The 821-nt window shown below is 64.8% G+C and overlaps 1 protein-coding gene across 1 annotated transcript in view; it reads right to left on the bottom strand.

The window, feature by feature from the left end:
- Positions 1-821, bottom strand: part of PPOX (protoporphyrinogen oxidase) — a gene marked incomplete at its 5' end in the record, with an annotated part of 8,376 nt that overhangs the window by 4,140 nt on the left and 3,415 nt on the right. Inside the window, one exon of the mRNA XM_031064713.1 lies at positions 181-345. Within this exon, the coding sequence (XP_030920573.1) occupies positions 181-345 (165 nt within the window). The remainder of the gene's footprint in view (positions 1-180; positions 346-821) is intronic.

Below are 821 nucleotides of genomic sequence, written 5' to 3' on the forward strand. Positions count from 1 at the left end.
AATGCCCCCACAGTGTCCCCAATGTCCCCACCGTGTGGCAGCGCCAGCCCCAGCAGTGTCCCCACAGTGTCCCCATGTCCCCACCGTGTGGCAGGGCCAGCCCCAGCAGTGTCCCCACAGTGTCCCCAATGTCCCCACCGTGGGGCGGCGCCAGCCCCAGCAGCACGGAGCCCCTCCCACAGTGTCCCCAATGTCCCCACCGTGTGGCAGCGCCAGCCCCAGCAGCACGGAGCCCCTCTGTCTCTCGGCCTGGAACAGGGCAGGGAAGCAGCTGCGCACGCTCAGGGCCCGGCTGTCCCCGGCAAACACCCCCCGGCACAGGGAATCCACGGCCAGCTCAGCCACCTGGGGACAAGGGACAGCGACAGTGACACAGGGACAGTGACACAGGGACAGCGACAGTGACACAGGGACAGTGACAGTGACACAGGGACACAGGGACAGTGACAGTGACACAGGGACACAGGGACAGTGACAGTGACACAGGGACACAGGGACAGGGACACAGGGACAGTGACAGTGACACAGGGACACACGGATAGGGACAGTGACACAGGGACAGGGACAGTGACAGTGACACAGTGACACGGACAGTGACACAGGGACAGTGACACAGGGACAGGGACAGTGACACAGTGACACCGGGACAGTGACAGTGACACCGGGACAGTGACACAGCGACAGTGACACAGGGACAGTGACAGAGACAGTGACAGCTGTCCACGGCCACCTCGGCCACCTGAGGGACAGAGGGACAGGGACAGTGGGACCCCACCCACCCCAGCGAGGCCCCGATAAGGCTGGGTGGGGCTCTGGGGTGT

This window comes from Geospiza fortis, unplaced genomic scaffold (assembly GCF_000277835.1).
Source record: "Geospiza fortis unplaced genomic scaffold, GeoFor_1.0 scaffold439, whole genome shotgun sequence".
NCBI classification, from domain to species: Eukaryota; Metazoa; Chordata; class Aves; order Passeriformes; family Thraupidae; genus Geospiza; species Geospiza fortis.